Source organism: Procambarus clarkii, chromosome 56 (genome assembly GCF_040958095.1).
Source record: "Procambarus clarkii isolate CNS0578487 chromosome 56, FALCON_Pclarkii_2.0, whole genome shotgun sequence".
Lineage (NCBI taxonomy): Eukaryota > Metazoa > Arthropoda > Malacostraca > Decapoda > Cambaridae > Procambarus > Procambarus clarkii.
Window position 1 is genome coordinate 13,582,050 of NC_091205.1, and position 27,523 is coordinate 13,609,572.

Genomic DNA, 27,523 nt, shown 5'->3' on the forward strand with positions numbered 1-27,523 from the left:
TACTCTGTTCTAATTTACTTATTTATTAACCCCTTAACAACCCCCCATATACATTCACACCAATAACAATAATAATAATAACTTTACCACACTACCTTACGTTAAAAGCCTTGGTCCACATAAACAGGATACAAGGTTTTACACTGAACACAAGCTAGGGTAAAGCTCCACTATTGAATAACTTGAAGTTAGAGTCAGCTTGGGGTAGGGGACCACATGGTTCCAATGGGACCCCCTTTAGAATAACTAGTAATATAAACTCTAAACACACCTACTACACACAAAATATACTACTTTACACATAGAACATGAGTATGCCAGACATGGAATACTGTACTTATCTTAAACAAGACACAGAAATAAGGAAACGAAGAGGAAGGGTAGGAGGTTCCTGTCCACACCACGCCAGCTTAGAAAAAGATGGAGTCTCTCTCTCTCCATCCCCCCAGCTGGCTGCTGCCGGCAGACTGCTCAACTAATCGTACCGCAGCCCTATACCAAGTTTACTCAGTTTTACTTTACAAATGATTAGAAAGTATTAGTAAGCATAGTTGGTGCCTATGTTATTATTTAATAATCAACCCCCAGCTCAGTCTTTAAATGCCCTTTGAGAAACAAGAATAGTCTTACATCTGGCAGGGAAGATACAAACAATGACGCATAGAGTTGCGTTCAGCTATACTATAGGAAAGTTTAATAACTCAATTTTGACCCCTGGTTTCCACTGAAGAACCCAGGGTCGTAACACTCCTCCCCCTTCAGAGAAAAAAAAAAATGTGACTACTAGAATAGTAGTCATATTCTTTTGTAAGAGTATACAGAGAATAAAAAGAAAAAATATATGACAAAAAAAAAAATCAATCAAAAACAACAGTTTCTCTGCAAGAAAAATACAAAGAAGTTCTCTGAAAGAAAAAAAAAATACACAAAAAAAAAAAAAAAAACAGGGAAGTAAATAAATTGGACACTGAATATTTAATGTCACAGGAGAACCTAAAAAAAATAACTAAAGCATGACAGTTGGTAAATGACTTCCTGTGGCCTAGATGAATGTTATTCCGGCAACCTGGACAGAGCGTCGGCCATCACGTTGAGTCGGCCCAGTAGGTGGGTAATGGAAAGATTGAAGTCCTGTAGGTACAACGCCCACCTGAGGATGCGTTTATTCTTACCCTTCATCTGAGTTAGGAAGACTAGTGGGTTATGGTCCGTGTACACTTCCACTATATTACCTGTGAGGTAAACTTCGAACTTTTTACATGTTAACACTAGCGCCAACGCCTCTTTTTCTACCACTGAATAATTGCATTGCACCTTGTCAAATTTCACAGAGTAATAATATACTGGGTGTTCCACCTGATCATTCCCAGTTTGCAACAACACTACACCAGCACCCGAGTCAGACGCGTCGACATGAATTTTAAACGGTCGGTCGAACCTTGGACTAGCAAGCACTGGGGCGGAAGCTAAGATCAATTTCAAATTTTTAAATGCCTCTGCACAGTCTGCTGACCACTTAAATTTAACGGCCTTCCGCAACAAGTCTGTGAGAGGAGTGGCAACACTGGAAAAGTTCTGACACAAGTGTCGATAATACGCACACATACCGATAAATCTTTGAACGTCCTTTTTAGACTTTAGCACTGGATATTCCAGAATGGCACTGATTTTATCTTGCCGAGGTAACACTTTTCCTTGGCCCACTTCATAACCGAGGTACGTCACTGTGCCTTGGCCAAAATGACACTTTTTAGCATTTAAGGTAAGATTTGCCTTTTTCAAGATTGCGAACAACTGGCGTAACCTAGCTATGTGGTCAGCCCAATTACTGTCAAAGAGCATGATATCATCTAAATACGTCCGACAATTTGGCACCTTAGCGAGCAGACAGTTCATGAGTCTCTGGAACGTGGCAGGGGCATTACGCAAGCCGAACGGTAACACTTGATACTCAAAAACACCCTCGGATGTCACGAACGCAGTTAGTTGTTTAGCACGTTCAAGAGTGGGATTTGATAATACCCCCTCGAGAGGTCGAATTTCGAGACGTACTTGGCGTTTCCCAGCTTGTCGATGCAGTCCTCGAGGAGGGGCAGCGGATAGGCATCCACAATGGTCACCTTGTTGAGCTGCCGATAGTCGGTGCATAATCGCCAGGAGCCGTCTGGTTTGGGGACCAAAAGGCAGGGCGAGCACCAAGAGCCCTGGCTCGGCCGGATGAGGTCGTGCTGGAGCAAGAAGTCGACCTCCTTCCGTACGATGGCCTTCTTTTCTGGACTCATCCGATAGGGTTGAAGGCGAATGGGAGTGTAGTCCGTCAACTCGACATCATGGCAAATGGCATCAGTCTGGGTCGAGACCTCCCCGAACAGACTGGAGAATTCATCAACCAACGACTGCACCTCTTCACGTTGGGCCATCTGCAAATGGGACAGTCCCTCCTCCACAGCATTCACAGAACTAGAATTATTGAAAATGAGATTAGTTGGGTCCCCAGAACAATCATCCCCTCCCTCACTGGATATAGAAACATTGGTTAGTGCAATGGGCCTGGGGCCCTGGAACTTCTTCAGCCGATTTACATGTACGAGCATTACCTGGTTACATTTGTCAGAGTGCCTCACTTTGTACGTGAGGTCCCCAGTCTTTTCTGTCACAATGTAGAGGCCTTCGTACTTGTGGGACATAATGTTCCCTAGTCGAGGCTTTAATACCAGGACAGGGTCGCCAGGCTGAAATACCCGTAACTTAGCGATAGCATCGTTTCGGTCTTTCATCTTTTCTTGGGCCTTCCCAAGATACTTTAGTGCAGCCACCTTGCAGTCCTTGAGTCTCTGGTGGTGTTGCGCAAAGAAAGCCGAACCTTCGGTTAACGTTACGTTCCATAACAGATTCTCCTGTAACATTTGCAAGGGTCCACGAACTTTATGGCCAAAGACTAACTCAAAAGGAGAACAACCCAGTGAACTTTGTAATCCCTCTCTAGCCGCTAACAAAACATATGGTAAATTCTCATCCCAGAAGGTGTGGGAACTCTCGCACGATGTCTTCAACGTCTGCTTCAGAGTTAGATGGAAACGTTCAATTACACCCTGACTCTGTGGATGGTATGGGCTGGAAACCTTATGAGTTATTCCACGGTCCTTACAAAATTGCTCAAAAATATCAGACTTAAAGTTAGTACCATTGTCAGTTTGCACGACCCGAGGCAGTCCAAAAGTGGAAAAAAATTGCAACATACGAGCAACAACAGTTTTTGCTCGGATGTTCCTTACAGCAAAAGCCTCAGGGTAACGAGTAGTGATACACATCATCGTGATTAGGTAAATATTACCAGACTTAGTTCTAGGTAATGGTCCAACACAGTCCATTACCACATGAGAAAATGGTTCCTCTGGCACGACAATAGGCCTTAGAGGAGCTTTAGGTGGAGTCTGATTTGGTTTCCCAACCAGTTGACAAACAATACACGCATTACAAAATTTTGCCACATCGCATTTCAGCTTGGGCCAGAAAAAATACTTTAAAATTTTGTGATATGTAATATTAATACCTTAATGTCCCCCCATAGGATCATCATGAGCAGCTGCCAAAACTCTTTCTCTATAGCAGGTCGGCAACATAACCTGGTGGACTACCTCCCATTCATTTGACAAGGGAGCACTCTGTGGTCTCCATTTTCTCATCAAAATCCGATCATTGTAGTAGTACCCAGTTGCTGCGTCTACAATTTCCTCCATAGAGACGGCTGTCTCATGACAATCTGCAAGAGTGGGGTCAGCTTTCTGTAACTCACTCAAGGAGGCATCTAGGCCTTGGTCAGATGCCATTGGCCGAGGCTCAACAGTGTTCTCCTCCACCTCCCTACTACTCTCAGTAGATGGCGGTGGCAGGCTCTCCACAAAGTCCTTGGCCACGTCATTGAGTCGGGCCATGAATGTGTCCGCGAGGTCCACTTGGTTTTCACCACTCGGAAAGTTCCTCGTGTCCTCGGGATTTACCACCTTGGCAAGCACAGGGCTGCCCTTACATTTAAGTCCCATAGACCTGGTCACTGCGCACGCAGGGTACACAACATTATCCTCTGTGGCGGGTGGATCCAGGCAAACCTTAGTGGTAGGCAACATAATAGGCAGTCTGGAGTCCCCTACCTTATCACCTGCTAAATCATTACCAACTATTACATCAACATTAGGGAAAGGTAGGTATGAAGTGACTCCGACTGTACAAACACCCTTGTGGAAATCAGATTCCAGGGTAACCTTATGGAGGGGTACTGCTCGAGTATCACTAGTGACACCCTCGACCAGTACCACCTCTCCAGTGTCGAGAGTGTTGGCACCTTGCAACGCACTCTCTAAAATTAAAGTCTGGATGGCACCGGTGTCTCGGAAGATCACCACGTCCTTCCAGGAAGAACCCTCAGACAAAAGTAGTCTCCCTTTCGATAAGAATGGGGTAAGCAAGTTCAACCATTGTGGGTTGGAGGTCTTACTCCCTAACCCTTCCGAAGGCCTCAAGCCCTGTATCACAACTAGAGCATTGGGTCTTTTTTCCGGGTACAGTTGCCAACAACGGCTAATAGTGTGGTTTGGACGTTTACAGTGACCACAAAAACGTCGGGGAGAAGAGACATTACTAACAGAATTACCCTTCGGTTCACCCTTAGGTGTCGTGGGGCTAGACATTTTAACAAGGTTAGTTATGTCTGAAACAGAAGGTGCATTAGTTAAAGGGTTAGAATGAGCTGGTCTGGACTGTTTGTGGGTATAAGTTTTGTTACTCTGTGGGGTACAATTATTTTTATTGGGCCTTTTGCCCGCCAATTGGTAGTTTTCTGCCAACTTGGCCAAATCCCCTGTTTTAGAATTTACCTCTACCCTTCCTCTAATATACTGAGGTACAATGTCTGGCATACTATCTATAAACTGTTCGATTAACATAGTATTCTTGAGTGCCTCGTATGTTTCGGCTTTAGCCGAGCGAATCCATTTATTAAACAATCTAATTTGATCATTAGCAAATTCAGTGAGCGGTTGGTTGTGAGTAGGCCTAAGGTTGCGATAAGCTTGGCGGTGAGCTTCAGGAGTAATTTCATATGCCCTCAAAATACGTTCCCTGACTTTATCATATTCAAAACACTCGTCGTCAGGCATGTTTATAAAAATATCTTGTGCTTTACCCCTAAGTCTTCCCTGTAGGATTTTTACCCACTCTTCCTTTGGCCAGTTCATGGACATGGCCAATCTCTGAAAATGGTTGAAAAACCTTTCAGGGTCCGACTCGGAAAATTCAGGCAAATTATGCTTTTTCTCATAATGCCTGGGGTTTGAATCCCCGGCAGGTTGAGGTCCAGTGGCATTCGCTCTAATTCTAGCCTCCTCGGTTTTGAGTCTTTGCTCCTCTAATTTTATTCTTGCTAACTCTAGAGCTAATTCACTATCCCCTATGAGCTGCACTTTCTGCTTGGCTAGGCTGGCATAAAGGTGTATCACTTGCCAATAGTTCTTCATCAATACAATGTTGTAATATTTCATTCACCAAAGTCCAATTATTATCCGCGTCATTTAATTCTAGGTCAAATTCCTTGCCTAACAATAGTAAATTAGACTTGGTAAGTTTCTTTATCTCTACCACTGAAGGCTCCCTTGCCAGTCTCTGCATTTCAGATGACATCACTAATAATTTTAGCTCCCAGCCAAAGAAAAAATTAAAAAATAAAAATTTGAAAAAAAAAAAAAAAATTTGCACGGCCCCTAACACAAGGCCTCACTAACCTTATTCGTGAAGGGATCCAGCTGGGTGTCCAGTCAGTGCAAGAATGTCCTTTGCTAGATGAGCTGGACCCTAGGCTAGCACACAACCGTTCTGTGGAAACAAAAAATTTTAGTTTTGGCACTCAAGAATCTAATTTTTTCAATTTACTGTTCCTCCCGGACTGGCCAACCACTTGTTATAAATATAAATTGTGTGGACTTTCTATGGGGAAACTGGTACTATTAAGAGGTAAGGGTAGTTAGAAGACAGAGTTATCAAATATGGGAGAGCTAAAAGGCCCGGCCCCAAAATAAACTATCCACAGTAATAATAACTTGTTACTAGACCATATATGTCAGTCTAAGGGTTGATGAATGCACTCCCACACAGGAAGAAGGGATACTCTGTTCTAATTTACTTATTTATTAACCCCTTAACAGCCCCCCATATACATTCACACCAATAACAATAATAATAATAACTTTACCACACTACCTTACGTTAAAAGCCTTGGTCCACATAAACAGGATACAAGGTTTTACACTGAACACAAGCTAAGGTAAAGCTCTACTATTGAATAACTTGAAGTTAGAGTCAGCTTAGGGTAGGGGACCACGTGGTTCCAATGGGACCCCCTTTAGAATAACTAGTAATATAAACTCTAAACACACCTACTACACACAAAATATACTACTCTACACATAGAACATGAGTATGCCAGACATGGAATACTGTACTTATCTTAAACAAGACACAGAAATAAGGAAACGAAGAGGAAGGGTAGGAGGTTCCTGTCCACACCATGCCAGCTCAGAAAAAGATGGAGTCTCTCTCTCCATCCCCCCAGCTGGCTGCTGCCGGCAGACTGCTCAACTAATCGTACCGCAGCCCTATACCAAGTTTACTCAGTTTTACTTTACAAATGATTAGAAAGTATTTGTAAGCACAGTTGGTGCCTATGTTATTATTTAATAATCAACCCCCAGCTCAGTCTTTAAATGCTCTTTGAGAAACAAGAATAGTCTTACGTCTGGCAGGGAAGATACAAACAATGACGCATAGAGTTGCGTTCAGCTATACTATAGGAAAGTTTAATAACTCAATTTTGACCTCTGGTTTCCACTGAAGAACCCAGGGTCGTAACACCCCTTTAGGGTTGGTCCCTTCGAGTTCCGTACGCTTTCTCATGCTTTGTTTCACCTCCGGCCTGCTCATGCGCCGCCTGAGCCATCCTGGTCTTTGGGTGCTCTTATCTTCCCTCTCCTCGGTCTGTGGTGGCTTCAATGAACTCTCCTCCCTCTCCTCTGGCGCAGGGCTGCAACCTGCTACCGCAGGTTGCAGCCTGTTGTCTCGACTTTGCATTGTGGAGTTTGTGGCGGCTGCCTCCCAGGTCAGCCCTTTCTTTTCCTTCTCTTTGGGTATGAAGCTCCAGGGAGATGTAGGGGCTTCCCTCAGAAAACCAGCGTTGAATGTAATGAAACGCAATTTTCTGGGTGAGCCTCGGAGGCTCCCTTGCAACCCTACCTCCCACCAGTCGGCATTTGTTTCGTGTTTGTTGAAGCTTAGCTTCCACACTGGAGTGCTTTACAGCTGGTGCGATGAGGTCCAGGGGAAGGAGAGGGCTGCGCGGATGAGTAGCGCGGCAGTAGTGGGTTACGTTTGCTTGTTTCCTTGAGTGTGTACGGAGTTCTACCTCTCTGTTCGGTTTTTGCTGTTAGTTTCTTACCATGTGGGGTTTGTTTTAACCCCATGTGGGGTTTGTTTCTTATCTGCCATTAACCCCGGTTAATGGCAGATAAGAAAAAACCCCAACCACAAGTGGATTTTCCAGGGCCATTGCTCCCTGCAAACTCTCTGAAGGGGCCAGGTTCTGGCTCATGGTCCCTGGTAGGTTTGAACTCCATAGCTAATGTCCTGGTCTAATATAGCATACATTAGCGCGATAAGCTCCAGGGAGCCTCCGGGGCTCACCCAGAAAATGGCGTTTCATTACATTCAATGCTGTTTTTTTGCCAGATTTCCCCACTCTATTATGGTCAAAATATGCCACCTACAATTTTTTTTATTATTTTTCCGTGATCAGGGAACACAAATACACACCTACCTATAAGATGAAATATTTTTTAATTTTTTATCTCTTGCGGCTGGGCGTGTTGCAGGCTATAATTGCAATAGCAGCCCAGGGCTTAAACAACCTATGTTGCACTCTAGCCACATCCCTTCTATCTATCTTCCTCCTAGCCAATGCTTTCATTGCACCAGCCAGGCTGTTTTAAACTTGTGTTACTGAATTTTACAAATATTTTGTAATATGTGTGAAAATAAAATATGAGGAATTAAAATTTAACTTTTTTCAGAACCTTTTGTATTGTTTCAGAATAAAATAATGAAAATATAAAGATACATTTCTAACAGCTTTCATTTTCTAGGTTTCTGTTACTGAATGCTGACCATCCAGAAATTCATAGAGCTGCTCGAACTGTTGGTTCTACCCACAGTTGGAGCAGTCCGGCTGATTCACATCAAGACAAATCCAAAAATCAACAGGAAATTTGTTCATCCTTTAATAATTATAACAGAAAAAGAATATATGAGGTTAATAAAAAATCAGTGGATTCAGATGAGCTTGCATATCATAACAAGATTCTAAATGTGGAAAGTAATAATAGTGCATTAAATACAAACCTGAAAGATCACATGCCAGTTGAAGCTGCAGGAAATAAAAAAAAAAAAATTGAAGATACTGTTCACTCATTAGAAGCTGAAATTGAAGCAGTTTTAGATGGAAAACCAAAGTATCTCCCTATAAAGAAAAGCAAAAGTTTTTGTGTAAAACAGAAAGCTATTGATGTTGAGGAAAAGTTTCCATTGAAAAATCAGTCAGTCGTTGCTAAGTCTAGTGCAAGTAGATTTAGGATACAAGCTATGCATCATACAATTGAATTAATAAAGAAGCCAACCCAGCATTTGTCTCTACATGGAAAGGGAACATCAAATAGTCATCATGGCCTGGTACAGATGATTGGTGGGGCTTTATCTGTAACTCATGGGAGGACTACTAAAACAAGCAGTATACCTATTCATAGCTCAGGCTCAAAGCCAACTAGCTTAGTCAGAGGTGATGGTAAAATCCAGAACTATGATCACCCCTCCTACAGCTCTATTACATGTGCATGTAGTGAGCATCAGGCATTGTACAGGCTATTGTGTGGTCACATTATGTGTCGAACCTGTTTACTGCAAACAACAAAAGGGCCAGAGGTACAATGTGGTGTATGCAGAAATGTGTGTAAAAAGTTGGATGTTTCTAAGCATCATGAGAAAAGCATTTTTCTTTAGTGAATAAAATGATATATCAAAATGTTTCATGTAATTTTGGCTTAAAATTCAAACTTAGATAATTTCACATTTCCTTAAATCACTGAATTAATCTAGAAAAGCAATAATATTAGAACTAGATGGGTAGTAGAAGGGGTTCTAATAAATACTCTGAATATTTTTGCTGGTAACAAAAGCTTTTCTTCAGCCTTACTAAGGAAATGATTGGGTGAATTAAAAATAAATCTCAATAAATGGATGAATGAAAGCAGTCCCATTAGTCACTTTACTTTGGGGTTTGGAGAGGGTTACTAGGGATAGCATCCAGATGAACACCTCTTGTAATAATAACAACTCTGGTTCCCAGAATCGCATTGCTACAGAAAGATCACATGACCATAGTTCCGTAGAAGACATTACCACAGGTACATTGGCAGTCGGGATTGGTAATGTAATGACTGGTATATAAAGTTTAGCTTCTGTGGAGGTTAATGTAATGTTACTCTTAGCTAAAATACCAGTTTGTTTTATTTGTGTAATTTTTGTTTCATTTGCATTTGAGAGTATGTAAGAGTAAATGAGCATGATTTTGTGTGTAAAAGTTATCCCGAGCGTTTTCATGAGAGGAGCGTCCTAGCACTCCATGTGGGAGAGAGGACTGAGACTCCACACACACACACACACAGGTTGTGTGGTGTGTGCTCATGAGGTACTTTCCTCACTGTGTGAGGTTATTGACCTCTATTTATATATGAGTGTATTCCTAAATCTGGTGACTGAGATTTTTCTTTGTTAGTGTATTATCACTTTGCCTGTGTTTAAATAAATGTAATGCACGGACTTTGGTTGTTTCTCGAGTCCTACCAGTGGAAAAATATGGTACCGGTCCCACGTAGTCATAATTGTGTTTGAAGAGAATATAAATGCCCATTGGTTCTACATCCCTAGTTTAACTTAATGTACCTATACTGTAAATACGAAAGTAAGTATGGGTTTCATGAGTTCGTATTCTAGGGAATGGCTTACAAGTTACCTTACACTGGTAACATGGTCAGGAGGTAAGAAGGATAAGAGGACTGGACTCAGGATAGCCTCATTAGATTTTAAGATGTAGGTTTCATCCTATCACACATTCAGACCTTGACAAAGTACCCAGGAGAGTGCTTTTTCAAGGTCTGAGTATATAGTTAGAACAAGATTTACATATCAATGACTAATCATTGAGATGTAAGTCTCAATCTAATCACATACTCAGACCTTGACAGAGCACTCAGGAGAGTGTAAAAGACTTGGTGTAATTCTTTACATAAATTTCACAAATAACTAAATATAAGTTTTATTCTATAATGGTTACTATTATACTCCATTTACTTGGACTGTATGGGTCTCCAACCGGGGACCCCACGCGTGTGAGGCCATAGCACTTTAGTTACTATTGTATAATAGTTACTAATGCCATAACAGAACTATTATGGTATCTCCAAGTATGTATGCATGTTAAATTTTCCTAGCATTTGTTATCAATTAACAAATTAAATAAACAAGATTGGGGTTTATATTATGTACTAATAATATACAATTGTTAGGTCTTTGATTCTGCATTATGAACAAGATAAAGTGAGTAATTCTAACATTACTAAATAATATATTGTTTTTAATAATAATTAACTACTGCATTGCGCAGAGCGCCTTGAGGTGCTAGATCGCGGGGTGCGCAGAGCACTTCAGGACAATCGTAGGTATAGCGTAGGATTCAAAATTGCCACATGGTGACTTGCGTACGAAATGGATGCCTGAGGCCTCCAGCAATCGTCTGCCATTTTGAAAAAAAAATCCCAGCAAGCCCCATGTCATTGGGGAACCTCTGTTTCAAAGAAGCAACTATGTCTGAGGCATCATCTACAAGCTCCCAGTCCACTTGGAGCTATAAATGAACCTATAAGATCCTTGAGGAGCATTGCGCACCACCCATCAAGAGCCTCAAGGCACGTTGAGCAGTGCAGTGGTTAACCCTTAACCCTTAAGTTGTGCAACACATCATATGATGGGTTGAGTGACTTGCTATAAATTGCACATCCTATCATATGATGTATTGGAGTACTACGCAAGATTTAAACGGCCCGCGTATTGAGCCGGTCAGCCAAGCGGACAGCACACTGGACTTGTGATCCTGTGGTCTCGGGTTCGATCCCGGGCGCCGGCGAGAAACAATGGGCAGAGTTTCTTTCACCCTATGCCCCTGTTACCTAGCAGTAAAATAGGTACCTGGGTGTTAGTCAACTGTCACGGGCTGCTTCCTGGGGGTAGAGGCTTGGTTGAAGACCGGGCCGCGGGGACACTAAAGCCCTGAAATCAATTCAAGATAACATGGGGCTCACCTCACCTTCATCAGCGCTCTTGTAAACAGACGCCATTTAAAAAAAAAATCGTGGGCCAGTATTGACTGAGCCACCAAGCCTGACGCACGCAGCATGAGCTCACAGCACTGCTGTTCAACTTGTGACCACAGCATCGCCAAAAAATGCCATAATATGCATGTTAATGCTATTATTTAGCGATGATATTATTACAGAAGACCCCTGACTGTGATAAAATGGACCAGGATTCTGATAATAGCAGGATTGTTGTGATAATTAGCACTGTAGTGGGAGGAGTAATCTTGGTGGGGATACCTGGTTGACAGGGTTCTGGGAGTTCTTCTACGCCCCAAGCCCGGCCCGAGGCCAGACTTGACTTGTGAGAGTTTGGTCCACCAGGCTGTTGCTTGGAGCGGCCCACAGGTCCACATACCCACCACAGCCCGGTTGGTCCGGCCGGGTGGGAGGTAGCATTATCTGCTGACTCTGTGTGACCACCTTTTACTGTCTGGACTCACTATACCAGCTTAGTTGTTCACTATGATAAACAAAACATGCAGATACTTATATATAACGTCTGTATATAAAAGCAAAAACAGGAAAAGATGGGGGGTGAAATTTTAGTGCGTCTGACCATGAATGTGTGAGGGAAGCAGCCGTCAGCTAACTGTGTGGAGCGACGTCTCTTAGTGCCTGAACTAACTATACCAACTTAGCTGTACAGTTGTGGTGAACAAAACTTGTAACAGTAATGGTTGAAAACAGTATTGATGTTAAGGACTATCTTACAGGTAACTATCCACAGTCTCTGTACCTAAAGCCTACTAATTCCACTGATATCAATGAGATAATTCTTTCCATTAAAACCAAGTCTAGTTAGTGCCCTTGAGGAGATACCAACTTTAATTTACAAAAAAGCCTCCAGATCTTTAGCCCCTGCTATTGCATTCCCAGCAAACACAGAACGTTTGTGGACGTTTTTAAATGGTTCCACAAAGGTAATACTGTAACTTTTGACATAAATACGTATATCTGATGTTCTTAAAACCAAAGGATATAACTAAAAACATATATTCTTGAGACACAGTTTTTTAAGATTTATGTAAAAATTTAAAAATAATAGTGAATGCTATGGTATTATAATGTTTTCATGCTTTATATTTAAGAATAAATAATTTTCAGTCAACATTTAGTTTTTTTTGTTTACTTTCTGTAAAGCTATCCAATTTACGTTCTTATAACATAAATATAACATTTATATGACGTCAGTATAACGTTATTTACACGACATCATTACGTTATTATGTTATATTAACGTATAATTCCTGTGTGAAAACCAGAATATATATTGAACTTTATGTTTTAAACCTTGTAAAGTTATCATAAAACTTGGAATAAGACGGTAAGCATGCTTTACTTATGAAAATATACAAACAAATCAACAAAAACATTTTAACATAAAAAACATAAACATAACATAAATTAATTGCATGCATGGGAGTTAACTGGAACTCTGTAATATTGCATACATGAACCTTAAGGTACAAACCCAGTGTATTTACTCATGCAGTTCTTTCCTAAATCTAAATTTTTCCAATTTTTACACTTTGTTTCGAGTTCTGTCTTGTGTTGCTACTTTTAATACCCCATTAATGTCCCCTTTGTTATGTCCATTCATCCCATTGTGCACCTCTACCATATGTCACTCCTAATTCTTTGCTTTTCTAGAGAATGTAATATAAGCTTTGACAATCTTTCTTCATATGACAGGTTAACAGGTAGAACAAAGATTACCATTTATATATGGATAACTATTATAAGTCGGTTTGAATGAGTGAATTGCTGCTTGAAGATAGGTATATACACCTGCGGTACTATCAGATTGCATCGTGGTGAGCCTAAAACCCTTCAGATCCAAGCAAAGGGTAAAATGCCAGCAGATACAATTGCGAACACATTGATACCAAAATGAAAGACATATGACGAGAATTGAGGTAACCAAAGTGAAAAGAGTGTTCACATTACATTGCACTAGAGTGCTCCTGGGTTACTTTCTCTCACTTTCTCTGTTTTGTGCGGATGGTACACCTTGCTTTTGGAGTTTATATGCATTTAAACCTATAGATAATTCTATTGCTAACACATTGATACCAAAATGAAAGACCTAGGATGACAATTGGGGTGACCAAAATGAAAAGAGTGTATACATTTTATCGCTCTTGTGCGCTCCCTGGTAACACACTCTCGCTTACTCTGTTTGTTGCGGATGGTAAGCCGGGCTTTTGGAGTTTATATGCCTTTAGTCCTGTAGAGAATTCTATTGCGAACACATTGATGCCAAATTGAAAAAACTAGGATGAGAATTGAGGTAACAAAGTTGAAAAGGGTATACACTTTTCAGTATTATCACGCTCTCTAATGTAATGAGAGTTGCCTGAGGGTGGCTCAGCTTTCTTTTTCTGGTACCCTTGGCCTACATTCATCTTGTCGGCGGGTGGAGCGCGCTGCTGTCTTTGACATTATATGCACATAGTTCTGTTGGGAATTCTATTGCGAACGCATTGATACCAAAATGAAAGACATAGGACGAGAATTAAGGTGACAAAGTTGAAAAGAGTATACACTTTTCAGTATTTCCGCGCACTACCAGGGAATGTCCAAACAAAAATGGAGAGAGTGGAGGGGTAACTTGCCCAAAACGCGAAAGTGTTTGGGGAGATTAACTTTCGTTCAATACTATTATGCAAAAGGAGCCACACATCTATGGTTCATCCAATAAAATCAGCAGACTTCTAGATGTTACTACTGCTCGGCTTAGACTCGGTTACAAGTATTTCTGGGAATTCTCATTATCTGCCGATGTAGACCTGACCAAATGTTAACTGTCAACAAAATTATTTGCACACCCCTTCGTCACTATGTGATAGTGAATTCAGAGACAATTCTATAACCAATGTACCAACGATGTGTCAATATTTCATTCAAAATGATCTGGTACCAGAAATTTTAGCCAAATATCCCCAGTTTGCTAACTGTAAGTAGTAACTAAGTGATTGTAACCTATCCACCGCTGCCCACTGGATGGGGAGCGGTGTGCAGGACAAACATATCAATTGTGACACTAGCTCTCCACATATGTCAGTTGCTTAATTTAGAAACTGTACTTGTGATCGATCTCGAACCTATTGTTGATGTGACGACTTATACTGAATTTTGTAACTAGCTCATCAAGATTGTAACTTGCTTAGCTAAATGAATTGTTGGGTTCAGTCCCTGAGCCCATTATGTGCCTCTGCAACCCTTTCCACTACTGCCCACAAGATGGGTATGGGGTGCATAATAAATGAACTAAACTAACTTTAAGGCATCCTGAAAGAAAGCTTGGAGGGCTTGAAAAATTGCAGAACGAAGCCTTGAGGATAATCCTTGGGTGCCTTCGTACCACAAAGATACTTAATATGAGAAAGGAACTTAATATTCCGAGCGTTGTTTATCGTGTTACTGAAAATAACTGTCAAATTGGTATAAAAATGCTTAGGCTAGCTCATCCTAACCCTTGCACAGAAGCCCTCCAGAATTTCTTTATTGAATGTAAACATTGTTTCAAATAGATAAATAAAATTGGAACTGAACTCAGAAAGTATCAGATTTATAATTTGTACCAAGAGAGACAACAATAGCACTTTCCTGCACTGTAGGAAATTACACCCTTTTCAATTTTAATCCCTCCCTTTCCATCAAAGGAGCAAATTAGAGATCAGTCCCAGCTTTGTCTTGAGGCAAAGCTCAACGTCTTAAGCCATATTGATGCTCTGTCCACAGAGCATTCTCTCTCTCAAATCATATACACTGAAGGTTTCCTACAGCGCCCAACGGGTGCAGCTGGAAGTGCAGTTGTCCTGGCAATAGGATATGACTTATATTTTGAGTGGGGAGTCCGTATAAACAACTGGGCCTCTACCCTTCAGACTGAACTATTTGCCTTGCTCCTTGCACTGAAATGTGTACAAGTATCCAAACTTGATACATTAGTTGTAAGTGACTCTTTATCATCCTTAATTGCTCTCAACTCTTTAAGACATAACTGTAACATGCTTGTGTCTGAAGCTAGACACAAATACAATAACAACTTGAGGAACCTTATCATAAACAATAATCTCAACAAAAATCACATAGTTCTCAGAGGTGATTTCAATATTGACCTAGGGCTACAAAATAACCCTCAAGTAGACTGTTTCCTCAACAGCATGAATTCCTGTATGCTCATCCCCGCAATCACCAGGCCCACCCGAGTCACTCAAACATCTGCGACTACCCTGGATCACTGATGGACCAACATAACAGCTCCTCTTACATCAAGTATAATCACTGACAGAACAACTGACCACTATCCTACCTTCCTTGTAGCGAACATGGCCATAACACCACCAGGTAACAAGAAAATTACCTTTAGGTTACAATGTGAAGCGGCAATAGGCAATCTCACAAATGCCCTCCACAATGTAAACTGGGAATCTAAATTTATCAATACACAGGATAATAATTCGTTAACTAGCCTCTTTCCAAAATTTAAAGCCTTTACAATACTTATTGTCCTCTCCTCACCAAGCAAGTAACTGGCAAAAAGGTTAAATAATCCCTGGCTCACTAATGGCATACTTAAAGCAATCGACAAGAAACATGAATATGAAAAAAAAACTTAGGATTGGCCTAGTTGGAAAAGAAGTAGTTAAGAGGTATTCATCAGTGCTTACCAGTATAATAAGAGCAAAGCGTTCCTATTACGAGAATAGATTCAAAGAAGCAAAAGGCAACATAAAAAGCACATGGAGAGCCATGTGCTTTTCTACCATCCTAGGAGCTAAACAACATTCACATAATAAGATAAAAATCTCCAAGGATGGTTATACACCTGCAACAGATCTTGAAACAGCAACTGAATTTAATAGCTTCTTTTCATCGTTTGGTGCTCACCTTGCCCGAAAAATCCCAGAGACTCAGACATATGTTACCACATATCTTTCACGCAGCTATCCAAACTCTCTTCTCCTCTCTCCGGTCAGCCCTACAGATGTTGTGTCCATCATTCACTCGCTAAAAACCAAAGCTGGGAACATTAGTGAAATACCATCGATGGTACACAGGCGTGCCTCCCATGCCCTTGCACCATCCATAGCACTGCTGTTCAACAAATCCCTAGAGTGTCATACCTTCCCTGATATCCTTAAAAAAGCAAGAGTAACGCCAGTTCATAAAGGAGGTAACACGGCAGACATAAATAATTACAGACCCATATCGAATCTACCTATATTATCAAAATTATTTTTTTTTTTTTTACAAACAGCTCTACTCCAATCTTGTAAAATTCAATATACTAAGTCCCTGTCAGTTTGGCTTCCGCTCCCAAAAGAGTACCAATGATGCTATTGTTAGTCTGCTTGACTTAATCTTCTCAGCCCTTGACAAAAGTGAGTTTCCAATTGAACTCTTCATCGGCCTGAGAAAGGCCTTTGATACTGTTAACCATAACTACCTCTTACTTAAATTCCACCATTATGGAATCCGTGGCCTTGCCCTAAACTATATCCGATCCTATCTTAGTAACAGACACCAATATCACCGAAACGCTGCGCGTGCTAGTGGCTTTACAAGACTGTAATTACCATAATTGTATCCTCACATTCCTTATGTACATTCTTGTATATGCATAAATAAATAAATATGAAGCCATCAATGATATAACCTCTCCCACTCTACCACTTAATTACCGTAAAGGTGCCACAGAGCAGCATCCTAGGACCCTCCTGTTTCTTATATACATCAATGATCTCCCTAATGTCTCTAACATACTTAAACCTATATTGTTGGCTGATGATACTACTCATCTACTCTGACCCCAACCCACTCCTGTTAAATAATGTTGTAAACAATTAATTAAAAAAAGTCTACTTGTGGATGTCAACCAACAAACCTCACACAAAACATAGAAAAGACCTACTATATCTTATTTGGAAACAAATCAACAAATGCAATTCAGCTTCAGATAGATAATGTAAACATTAGCAATAAAAATGATGGAAAGTTTCTTAGCCTATACTTAGACAAGAGACTCAACTTCCGCACCCATATACAACACATAACTAAAAAGGTTTCTAAAACAGTTGGTATACTGTTTAAGATCAGATATTATGTACCCTACTCTGCTCTCCTCTCACTCTATTATGCACTTATCTATCCCTATCATTCTTATGGCGTTTGTGCTTGGGGTTCAACCTCTGCAAACTACCTCAAGCCCATCATCATCCAGTAAAAATCTGCTATCAGGACAATAAATAACTCTACCTTCAGACAACACACAGCTCCCTTGTTCAAATCCTTAAACATGCTAAACAAATTCACTCCATACATTCTCCTGTGTAAATTACGTTTATAAAGCCCTTTTTCTAACTGCAAACCCTGTTCTGAAACTCTTCCTGGACAGATGTAATAGAACACATGGCCACGTCCCCACCAGACATAAATATCTCTTTGATATCCCCAGAGTCAAACTTAATCTATGTAAACACTCTATGTAAATAAAGGGACCTAGTCTATGGAACTCACTCCCTTATAATGATTTGAAAAGCTGTCCAACTTCTGCCATATTCAAAAATAAAACCAAAAAGTACCTGTAGTACTTTTTAAGTACGAGGGAGTAATGCGCAAAGCGTCCCTCACCTGTGACGTCACAGCGTCACCTGACGCCATATCAACACATCGGCCATTTTGTCGTCAGTTCAGTCATGGCGAGGACTAACCCTTCATGCAAACTGCACCTACTATCAAGAAGAAGAAGATTTTGTGTTCCACCGATAGTATTATCGTAAGTAAGCACTTATATTTTATATTTTATTAAATTAATTGATTCTATTTTTCTGTAATAAAGGTCCAAAGGGTTGTTAAGGAACAAGGGTGTAGCGATACCGACGCTCAGTGCGCTCAACTCACACCAAAATATCACCTGTGTAGCTTCTGTAATTAGTGTTAATTAGTTATGCTATAAGATAATGAAGCGAGTATAAGATTAACTCGCTACAAGGGTACTGTGTTGGGAGGTGAGGGCTGTTACTGGTGTCTGTGGGGATGTGAGGACTTGTACCAACCACTATCACCACCAGTACCTTGTCTTGCATCCTGCTTAGTATTCCTATTGAGATATGAAGTATTATTGCATTCATATAATTATTCATTCATTGTCATTACTATTTTTATGGGCTATGTTCTGTTACCCTAATGCTTTTTACCCCTGGGCATGTCCATTTACTCTCCAGCCCTTCACAAGCCACTGCTGCACCCCCTCCATGCCCATACTTACTGTGCTTATTCTTACAGGACTGCACTGCATTATGTGGTGCTCACTGCCTGGACACCTTGATACATGCATTATAGGGTTCTGGTGGTAGTTCTACTCACCAAGCCCTTCCAAGGCCAGGCTTGACATGTGAGAGCTTGGTCCAACAGGCTGTTGCTTGGACAGGCCCCTCAGGCCCACATATCCACCACAGCCTTGTTTGTCCGGCACTTCAAAATCAAATGTTTATTTACGTAAGGTACATACATATTTTTAGGTAAGGTACTCTTTATTTGGGTAAATTTATCTTCGTAGTATTTAGCTTTGGCTCGTCTAATTATCTTGGATAGCAATAACGAGTAATTCTTTGAGAATTCTTTGGAGACAATTCCTAACCTATACTTCTCCCAACCTATACTTCTTCTCAAGGTCATCTTCACTTCTTGAAGATGTTCAGGTTTTCTCTTGAAGATGTCGACGGTTGTTCCAGCAATACTGTATTTCTTTTATTGCTGAAAACCTGTTTTCAGCCATAAAAAAATAATCCTGAATCCAGAAAAAAATCCCTTTTGTATCGTCTGGAAATTTTCAAATATTGCTGATCAAACCTGAGTCTAAATTATTTGTATATATTATGAATTACAGAGGTCCCAGGACAGGGTTTTTAGGCACTCTACTTACATTTTCCCACTCTGACTTAACCCCCATTTATACAAACTCAGTCTTATCTTTTAGCTAATAATTTATTGTACACACCATACTCAGCCTGTGTAGGGTAGTTTATTGTGCATGTGTAGTATATATATTTGTGTAGTATATTTGGTATATTTAATGCCTCTAACCTCTCCTCATAGTTCTTGTCCTTCAGTTCTGGGAGCCACTTAGTAGCATGTCTTTGCACCTTTTCCAGTTTGTTTATGTGCTTCTTAAAATATGGGCACCATACAACCGCTGCATATTCCAACTTTGGTCTAACAAAAGTCGTGAACAATTTCTTGAGTATTTCGCCATCCATGCATTTAAAAGCTCTGAATATTATCCTTTACCTGCAATTGGTTGTTGCTGTATTTATAGAATATGATTTGTTCTACTTTACATTTGTTTGTTCCTTTTTTTCAAAATTTCTTTCTGCCTCTCTCCTCACTGCCGTGTAGTTGTTTCTCTTTGTATTACTGGTATGTTTGGGGGTTTGGCCTCTTCGTATATTGATTCCATTTTTGTGTCTTTTGGTCTCTGTCCGTCTTGAAATTTCAGTTGAACAAATCCTGTTTCCTAGTTCTGCATCTTTGTTTTGGTATAAATGTTTTTGTTCCTTTATCATATATTTCACAAAATTGACATACTGTGCATTAATTCATCTCAATTACTTCCTTTCCTAACAGCAAGCCTTTCCAGTAAAATTCTTTGAATTCTTTTCTGACTTCTGGCCTAATGTTTGTTTTATCCTAGTGTGTATGATGCCTAGCGTGTGTCTGGTGCCTGTTGTGTTAAACCGAAGATAAATGCATAAGTATAGGTCAGTAATTTCTCCAGCTTTGAAAGGGGCTTTCATTATGCAGCAGTATTCCACTCTAGAGAGCACTAGCGTCTTGAAAACTATCATCATCGGTATAGCATCTCTAGTGTGAAAAGTTCTTGTTATCTATCCTGTCATTTTTCTTGCAGTTGTGACGGCTACTTTATTGTGTTCTTTAAATGTAAGGCCTTCTGACATCAGTACACCCAAATCCTTTACGTTGCTTTTCCGTTCAATGTTATGATTTGACTGAGTTTTGTAAGTGGTTTCCGTTTTTATATTTTTTATTTTTTCCGTAGCGCATGAGCTGAAACTTATGTTCGTTAATCACCATGTTATTTTCTGTAGCCCATAGAAAGACCTGATTTACATCTGATTGGAGGTTTGCCGTGTCCTCTATGTTGCCTACTCTCGTGAAGATTCTAGTGTCATCTGCAAAGGATGATCAAGTACTATAGGTTGTGTCCTTGTCTATGTCCGATATGAGGATGAGAAAAAGTATTGGAGCAAGCACAGTACGCTTGGGGACTGAGCTCTTTACGGTTGATGGTCCAGATTTTATTTTGTTGACTACTACACATTGGGTTCTATTAGTCAGGAAGTTGTATATCCATCTGCCTATTTTTCCGGTAATTCCTTTTGAACGCATTTTATGTGCAATAACACAATGGTCACATTTGTCAAAGGCTTTTTTTTGTCAAAGCGTTTTGTTTGTCTTCCATGGCATCTAGTGCCATGTCAGAGTGGTCCAGCAACTGTGATAGGCAAGAGCGCCCTGTTCTGAAACCATGTTGTCTGGGGTTATGGAGATGCTGTGATTCCATGTATTTTGTGATCTTACTTCTTAGCATTCTCTCAAAGATTTTTATGATGTGCGATGTTAGTGCTATCGGTCTGTAGTTTTTTGCCTCTGCCTTATTTCCTCCTTTATGGGGCGGTGCTATCTCTGCTGTTTTTAGTATGTCAGGGACAATGCCAGTATCTTGGCTTTGTCTCCAAAGAATGTGAAGGGCCTGCGATAACGTTTTTTACAGTTCTTGATGAATATAGAGTTCCAAGAGTCAGGGCCTGGTGCAGAGTGCATAGGCATACTGTCTATGGCTTCTTCAAAATCCAGTGGGGATAGGATCACATCTGATTTATGATTTGATGTTGGTATCATATCCATGAAAAATTCATTTGGGTTATCAATCAGATGGATGGAGAGCTACACTCGTGGTGTCCCATTTTCCCAGCACTCTGTCATATAATGCTTTGAAACTTGACGGATTTGGCCTCCACCACCTTCTCACCTAACATGTTCCAACCGTTTACCATTCTGTTTGCAAAAGTGAATTGTCTTACATTTCTTCGGCATCTTTGTTTAGTTCGTTTAAATCTATAACCTCTTGTTCTTGAAATTCCAGGTCTCGGGAAATCTTCCCTATCAAGTTTATCAATTCCTGTTACTGTTTTGTACGTAGTGATCATATCTCCTCTTTTCCTTCTGTCTTCTAGTTTGGAATATTTAATGCCTCTAATGTCTCCTCATAAATCCTGCCCTTCAGTTTTGGTATGAATGTTTGTGTGCCTTCATCGTATATTTTGCAAAATATGGAATACATCTCATTTACTTTACTTTAAGAATATGGTTCGATCAATTAAAAACCCTCTTGTTCAAATTGCAAAGAGACTGAAAGAGATGCAGCATGCTCAATGGATTATATATTAGTGATTATTATTAGGATTATATATTAGTGAATCATATTAGTGATTCAATTATTATGGTCATAAAACAATAAACAAATAGTTTTGGTGTTATTACACTCTATTCACAGGTTATATATAAGTATCTGCATGTTTTGTTCACCATTACAAACCACTAAGTTGGTTTGATTTTTGTTGAGATTGTTATTTATGATAAGATTCCTTACGTTATCTGAGAATGAAGCTATGTCGGTATTGGGAAATCTATAGATGGCACTTATAGTCAAGGAGGATTTAAGGGATTTACTGGAGAACTTGGCAAAGGTATATTCACAATAGTCGTCTCTATTACTAATGAGACTATTGCAGATGAAGGTATCTTTGTAAGATATTGCTATGCCACCTCCTTTTTTTATTAGGCCTGCAGTTGTGAATGGCTTTATTATCACCTTCATTGTATTATCACCTGACCTAATGCGGGTATAAAATCAACTAATATATATATATATATATATATATATATATATATATATATATATATATATATATATATATATATATATATATATATATATATATATATATATTCAAAATTCGTCAGTGTACTACATTTTTGTTGTTGCTTTTAGGTGATGCTTTTAACCAGTGTACGTGGGTCTGATTGTGCAACCACAGTTCGAAGAATAATGAAGATATGAACAAACGGCCTGTGGTCACTATACAGTCTGGAAGGGCAAAAGAAGAAATTGGCATTTCTACAAAAACAAGAACTATATAATGTTATTTTAAGTAAGTAACCAAAAAATTAAATAATTTTTTTAAAGTTTAAAATTCACTTAAAAATGTAAATTTTAAGTTAAAAAATTTTAACCAAAAAACTTGATATTTTTCATATTTGGAACCATTCCATAATCCCAAGCATAAATGATTATATTTCTATCACTTGCTCTTAAGATTGTTTCATTTAATAGAGGTTGGGCATAATTGTTCTCTGCTGCTAATAGAACTGACTGACTTAGCTATAGGAAAATGTAAAATTAATTGGTTTATCCATTACAGTATTTTGCAGTTTATTTCATGATCCTGTGCTTAATACTTGCATAAATAGTAGATTACAAAATGCATTTTTATATCATTAGTATTGAATAATAATAATGCAAATAATTGACTTATAAATGATGTACAATTAATTGGTAGGTGATATTATATTATTAATATTTTTTCATTCTTGCAAAGCCTTAACAAAGTCATTAACATGTTAATATAAACTTGATCACCTTCCACTTATTTTCTCATGTGCTACCTACATGTACAAAACCTTATTCCTAAATGCATATTTTGTTCTGAAACTTGTCCTTTATATGTTGTGTATCACCATCTCTGGAGAGTTTTATCTGATTGATGTATAAATTACTTTTAATTTTACAGAATATTATTGTTATACTGAATTTATTATTATATAAATAACTTAATTTTACAGAATCATCTATCAACGCACATCCACAAGTTGAGGAGGAGGATGTGACCTTCCAGATGTCTGAAGTACTGAAACAGGCACCAAACAGGCCTGGTGGATCTAGGTACAAGGTAAAATAATTTAATTTTTTTTTTTTTTTTTTTTTTACTAATTGTCCGATATATATATATATATATATATATATATATATATATATATATATATATATATATATATATATATATATATACATATATATATATATATATATATATATATATATATATATATATATATATATATATATATATAAATATATATATAATGTGTCGTACCTAGTAGCCAGAACGCACATCTCAGCCTACTATGCAAGGCCCGATTTGCCTAATAAGCCAAGTTTTCTTGAATTAATGTTTTTTCGACTACCTAACCTAACATTTTCAGCTACCTAACCTAACCTATAAAGATAGGTTAGGTTCGGTCATATATCTCTATTAATTTTAACTCCAATAAAAAAAGAATTGACCTCATACATAATGAAATGGATAGCTTTATCATTTCATAAGAAAAAAAATAGAGAAAATATATTAATTCATGAAAACTTGGCTTATTAGGCAAATCGGGCCTTGCATAGTAGGCTGAAAAGTGCGTTCTGGCGACTAGGTACGACATATATATATATATATATATATATATATATATATATATAATATGTATGTGTGTGTGTGTGTGTAATTACCTAAGTGTAGTTAAAGGATGAGACCGTCTTCCCAGCACTCTTTGTCATATAACGCTTTGAAACTACTGACAGTCTTGGCCTCCACCACCTTCTCACCTAACTTGTTCCAACCGTCTACCACTCTATTTGCGAAAGTGAATTTTCTTATATTTCTTTAGCATCTGTGTTAAGCTAGTTTCAATCTATGACCTCCTGTTCTTGAAGTTCCAGGTCTCAGGAAATCTTCCCTGTCGATTTTATCAATTCCTGTTACTATTTTGTATGTAGTGATCATATCACCTCTTCTGTCTTTTAGTTTTGGCATATATAATGCCTCTAACGTCTCCTCGTAGCTCTTGCCCTTCAGTTCTGGGAGCCACTTAGTAGCATGTCTTTGCACCTTTTCCAGTTTGTTGATGTGCTTCTTAAGATATGGGCCAACTTCTGTTGTTGGGCACCACACAACAGCTGCATATTCTAGCTTTGGCGTAACAAAAGTCATGAACAATTTCTTTAGTATATCACCATCCATGTATTTAAACGCAATTCTAAAGTTAGAAAGCGTAGCATAGGCTCCTCGCACAATATTCTTTATGTGGTCCTCAGGTGATAGTTTTCTATCTAGAACCACCCCTAGATCTCTTTCTTTATCAGAATTCTTTAAAGATTTCTCACATAATGTATAGGTTGTGTGGGGTCTATGTTCTCCTGTTCCACATTCCATAACATGGCATTTATTAACATTAAATTCCATTTGCCAAGTGGTGCTCCATATACTTATTTTATCCAGGTTTTCTTGAAGGGCATGACAATCATCTAAATTTCTTATCCTTCCTATTATCTTAGCATCATCAGCAAACATGTTCATGTAATTCTGTATACCAACTGGTAGATCATTTATGTAGACAATAAACATCACTGGTGCAAGAACTGAACCCTGTGGTACTCCACTTGTGACATTTCTCCAGTCCGATACATTGCCTCTGATTACTGCCCTCATTTTTCTATGTCAGAAAATTTTTCATCCATATTAGAAGCTTACCTGTCACCCCTCCAATATTTTCCAGTTTCCAGAACAACCTCTCTATGTGGAAATGTCGAATGCCTTTTTTAGGTCCAAATAGATGCAGTCAACCCAACCATCTCTTTCCTGTAATATATCTGTTGCTCGATCATAGAAACTGAGTAAATTCGATACACAGGATCTTCCAAATCGAAAACCATACTGTCTGTCTGAAATTATATCATTTCTCTCCAGGTGTTCTACCCATTTAGTTTTAATTATTTTTTCCAATATTCCAATTCCAATTTTTTCCAATAATGTGTGTGTGTGTATGTATATTTGTGTTGTTGAATATGACCGAAAGTCATAGTCGTTCTGCCCCTCTCCTTACTGCTATTGTTGTTTCTCGCATCTTTGTATTGCTTGTATGTTTGGGCAATTTTTCCCCTTTTCCTAGTTCTGCATCTCTGCTTTAGTATAAATTTTGTTGTGCCATTATCATATATTTCACAAAACTTGACATACATCTCATTTACTTCATGTCCTAACAGCAAGTGTTTGTCAAATTCCTTAAGGAAATATCTGAGTTCCCCATAATGACCTCTCCACAAGTCAGGTTTTTCAACTGCTTCAAGCTCATTTTCTTCCAGATTATAATGCATTGCATACTTTATTCCCAAAAAGACATGGTCACTTTTACCCAAGTGACCATGTCACTTGGGTAAAAGGAGGGAGGTACTGAATGATAAATATATCTTTCTCTTTCCTGGTAAATATAATATCCAGCATGGAGGGAACATCCCCTTCCCTCATCCTCGTAGTTTGTTTAACATGTAGAAACATGAATGTTTACAGGGTGAGGTTTACGAAATTATATATATATATATATATAATTGGTCTCTGGTCTATATATATTATATATATATATATATATATATATATATATATATATATATATATATATATATATATATATATATATATATATATATAAGTTTGTGTGTGTGTAATTTATATAAATAAATAATTAAATATTAATTTTGTTAATATCTTTTCAGGGAAAACTTGCAAGTACAATTCGTATACAAGAGGGGCAACAAGAGCCAGAGGATGTCTACTAAGAAAATATATAAGTCTTTATCCTCACACTCTTGATATATGGTCTTCTCTGGTCTCTTATTTTCTCTCCTCACAAATGTCCCTTTTTTTATTTCTTTTACGTTTCTCTCCTGTTTTTCTTGTCTTTTAATCTCTCCTTTCCTCCTCTCTTCTAACACCTCTCATTTCCTGTCTCTTCTAGCTTCTCTCTTCCTTTACTTTTTATATTTGTGGTATTCATTTATGTCATTTTTATCTTGTATATTTTTCTTGTATCTTTTTCTTATCTTGTGTTTCTCTTCCCCTTCTCTTCAATGATTTCTCATTTCTCTCCTCTCTCTGTTGTTTCTGTTCTGTCTTCTCTCTCCTTGCCTTAATTTTGTTCTGTCTCCTCTTTTGTTGTGTGTGTGTCTTTCTGTCTCTGTCTGTCTCTCTCTCTCTCTCTGGCTCTCTTGCTCTCTCTCTCTCTCTCTGGCTCTCTCTCTCTCTGGCTCTCTCTCTCTCTCTCGCTCTCTCTGGCTCTCTCTCTCTCTCTCTGGCTCTCTCTCTCTCTCTCTCTCTCTCTCTCTGGCTCTCTCTCTCTCTCTCTCTCTGGCTCTCTCTCTCTCTCTCTCTCTGGCTCTCTCTCTCTCTCTCTCTCTCTCTCTCTCTCTCTCTGGCTCTCTCTCTCTGGCTCTCTCTCTCTCTGGCTCTCTCTCTCTCTGGCTCTCTCTCTCTCTCTCTCTCTCTCTCTCTCTCTCTCTCTCTCTCTCTCTCTCTCCCTCTGGCTCTCTCTCTCTCTGGCTCTCTCTCTCTCTGGCTCTCTCTCTCTCTCTCTGGCTCTCTCTCTCTCTCTGGCTCTCTCTCTCTCTCTGGCTCTCTCTCTCTCTCTGGCTCTCTCTCTCTCTCTCTGGCTCTCTCTCTCTCTCTCTGGCTCTCTCGCTCTCTCTGGCTCTTTCGCTCTCTCTGGCTCTTTCGCTCTCTCTGGCTCTCTCTGGCTCTCTCTCTCTCTGGCTCTCTCTCTCTCTGGCTCTCTCTCTCTCTCTCTCTGGCTCTCTCTCTCTCACTCTCTGGCTCTCTCTCTGGCTCACTCTCTCTCTGGCTCACGCTTTCTCTCTCTGGCTCTGTGGCGCTCTCTCTCTGGCTCTCGCTCTCTCTCTCTGGCTCTGGGTCTCTCTCTCTGGCTCTCATATTTCATTTGATTTAAAAATGTCTGAGATTTTTTACTTAATCTAAGTTATATTGCATGGTGCTAATATGAATATTATACATGACTGTTTTTTCTTTTCTTTCTCTTTCTCCCTT

At 39.2% G+C, this 27,523-nt stretch overlaps 1 protein-coding gene and 1 long non-coding RNA gene across 7 annotated transcripts in view; both read left to right on the forward strand.

Moving 5' to 3' along the window:
- The window catches only part of LOC123770843 (uncharacterized), a 223,535-nt gene extending 213,619 nt beyond the window's left edge, over positions 1-9,916 (forward strand). For all 3 annotated transcript variants that reach the window (XM_069305726.1, XM_069305727.1, XM_045763018.2), the window contains one exon: positions 8,187-9,916. In XM_069305726.1, coding sequence (XP_069161827.1) covers positions 8,187-9,096 — 910 coding nt within the window. In that variant the 3' untranslated portion in view covers positions 9,097-9,916. The remainder of the gene's footprint in view (positions 1-8,186) is intronic.
- An 8,240-nt stretch (positions 9,917-18,156) lies between these two features.
- LOC138353076 (uncharacterized) lies at positions 18,157-26,819 on the forward strand. Of its 4 annotated transcripts, none has more exons than XR_011223022.1 (5): positions 18,157-18,294; positions 18,804-19,039; positions 22,594-22,753; positions 23,445-23,551; positions 26,200-26,819. It is a non-coding gene; the product is annotated as an uncharacterized lncRNA (long non-coding RNA). The 4 variants fall into 4 exon arrangements; XR_011223023.1 differs by having other exon boundaries at positions 18,804-19,021; positions 26,200-26,818; XR_011223024.1 differs by lacking the exon at positions 22,594-22,753 and having other exon boundaries at positions 26,200-26,817.
- The last annotated feature ends 704 nt before the right edge of the window (positions 26,820-27,523 follow it).